Raw genomic sequence first — 2,406 nt, 5'->3', positions numbered from 1 at the left:
CCTCCTTGTGCAGGGACACTGGCTGTGAGGAGGATGTCCTCCCTCTCTTCAGGATGAGGCCTGATGCTCGGAGGATCTCCTCCTCTGCGCAGTGATGCTAGCTGCTGGGAGAATCCCCTCCCTCTGTGCAGGGACACTGGCTGTTTGGAGGATCCCCTCCCTCTGTGTAGGGGTGAGGCCTGATGCTTGGAGGATCTCCTCCCTCTCAGCAGGGACACTAACCTTTGGGACAATCCCCTCCCTGTGCGCAGGGACGCTGGCCATTGGGACGATTCCCTTCCTCTACGCAGTGACACTGGCCATCAGGAGGATCAACTCCTTTTGTGCAGGGATGAGGCCTGATGCTCTGAGGATCTTCTTCTTCTGCGCAGTGATAGAAGATGCTGGAAGAATCACCTCCCTCTGTGACGGGATGAGGAATGATGCTCGGAGGATCTCCTCCCTCTGCGCAGTGATGCTAGCTGCAGAGAGAAATCCCTCCCTCTGTGACGGGATGAGGCCTGATGCTCGGAGGATCTCCTCCCTCTGTGCAGTGATGCTAGCTGCTGAGAGAATATCCTCCCTCTGTACAGGGACACTGGCTGTTTGGAGGATCCCCTCCCTCTGTGCAAGGACACTGGCTGTTTGGAGGATACCCTCCGTCTGTGCAGGGACACTGGCTGTTTGGAGGATACCCTCCCTCTGTGACGGGATGAGGCCTGATGCTCGGAGGATCTCCTCCCTCTGCACAGCAACTTTGGCTGCTGTGATGATCTGCAGGTATAATATAGAGCATATAGTCATTCCCTAAAAAACCAACCACTTGGAATCTATAACATCATTGACACATACACTGAGTGTATTAAACATTAAGAACACCTTCTCTTTCCGTGACATAGACTAATCAGGTGAAAGCTATAATCCCTTATTGATGTTAATTGTTAAATCTTCTTCTCAGTAGATGAAGGGGAGAAGACAGGTTAAAGATAGATTTTTAGACAATTGAGACATGGATTGTGTATGTGTGTCATTCAGAGGGTGAATGGGCAAGAACAAAGATTTAAGTCTCTTTGAACAGTGTATGGTAGTAGGTGCCAGAAGCACCGGTTTGTGTCAAGAACTGCAATGCTGTTGGGTATCAAGAATGGTCCACCACCAAGGGAGGGGGGGGGGCAACTCAATAGGAAGGTGTTCTTAATGTTTTGTTCACTCAGTGTAGATCAGTCCCTAGCAAAGACTTTCATTTGTATGTGTACTGATACTGTAAATACACAAATTATATTAATGTTATCTACAATATATTATAATACTGTAAGCCTCCCTGCTGCAGGGGCTTTTCCTCCTACAATTTTGAGCTGATTTTCTTCACTTTAGCAATATTTTGTATCTTTGTTTAATTTCACATCTATTGTGTTTGGAATGGCACTGTTACTACAGCATTTGATGTAAGTATGTAGGGAAATTACCCATAATGCTCACTGACTGAACATTCAAAATTACCATGGCAATTATTGACGCATTCACATGCCATCGGAAACTTGGAACCTCAGTTAAAAAGAATGTAAGAAATTAGCGTAGAGCTTCCTACMGGTTGATTCTGATACTTCACAAGTGGGAAACCTGAAATCATCATTRCATAACGAGTTAGCGAGTCAGAAATGCCAGAATTTCCTAGTTCRGACTTGAAGGGCCTTCTATYATGTAGGGCWGGTCAGTAACCAAATWATTTTACTGTGCCCAYTCGCACACAGACTTTTATGGTCACACAAGTTGCCACCGGTGGATTCAAAATAAGTAGCCTAACAATTATTTACATGGCTGCAGGTACATTTGCAACCAAATTATTTTTCTGTGAGAAATCAATAATAGTTGCACAAATAGGGTAACAGTCAGCAATTGACAGTGAGCAACGAGCAAGATAAGCATAGACGGGAAGTTGACAATAGCTTATTATTAGTGTAAATAAATTGTATTTCTATGGTTGCAGTCCTCAAAGATTGAATTGCATTGAATTGAATTAATCAGATCCAATGATTTACCGCCTGTAGGGTGGGGTTACGCTAGTCATCATTATTATAATCACCATCTCAATCATTATCACCATACCATCATAGACTTATTCTTCTGTATCTGAGACTCATCTGACACTACCTTAGACATGGCAGTCTGCAACTCAATACACTGCCCCTGCATGGTGTTCAGCGTCCCCTGCATGTGMTTAATCGAATGCTTAACATCGTTCAGCAGGATCTGAATCTCAAGCCTGCAAGAAATCAGGCGGTTCAACATACTGAGATGACGAGAGGCTTCAGACCATGCCCATTGGACCATCTTTAGGATTCTTTCTCATGTAACACCAATCTTATTAGGAATGTAACTTTGTGCAGAAGATGTTCCTATAGTGGTTATTTAGAAGAAAAAAGTGTA

At 44.4% G+C, this 2,406-nt stretch overlaps 1 protein-coding gene across 2 annotated transcripts in view; it reads right to left on the bottom strand.

The window, feature by feature from the left end:
- Positions 1-108: 108 nt before the first annotated feature.
- Positions 109-2,406, bottom strand: part of LOC112068376 (uncharacterized) — a 34,178-nt gene continuing 31,880 nt past the window's right edge. Inside the window, exons 1-2 of one of the 2 annotated variants that reach the window (XM_024135519.2) lie at positions 2,131-2,350; positions 109-753 (exon numbers count right to left, since the gene is read on the bottom strand). In XM_024135519.2, the coding sequence (XP_023991287.1) occupies positions 283-753; positions 2,131-2,310 (651 nt within the window). In that variant the 5' untranslated portion in view covers positions 2,311-2,350 and the 3' untranslated portion in view covers positions 109-282. Of the gene's footprint in view, positions 754-2,130; positions 2,351-2,406 lie in introns of those variants that run through there. The other variant, XR_011475147.1, reaches the window with a different exon arrangement.

Source organism: Salvelinus sp. IW2-2015, unplaced genomic scaffold (assembly GCF_002910315.2).
Source record: "Salvelinus sp. IW2-2015 unplaced genomic scaffold, ASM291031v2 Un_scaffold467, whole genome shotgun sequence".
Taxonomy (NCBI): domain Eukaryota; kingdom Metazoa; phylum Chordata; class Actinopteri; order Salmoniformes; family Salmonidae; genus Salvelinus; species Salvelinus sp. IW2-2015.
This window is presented reverse-complemented; position numbering and strand designations above follow the sequence as displayed.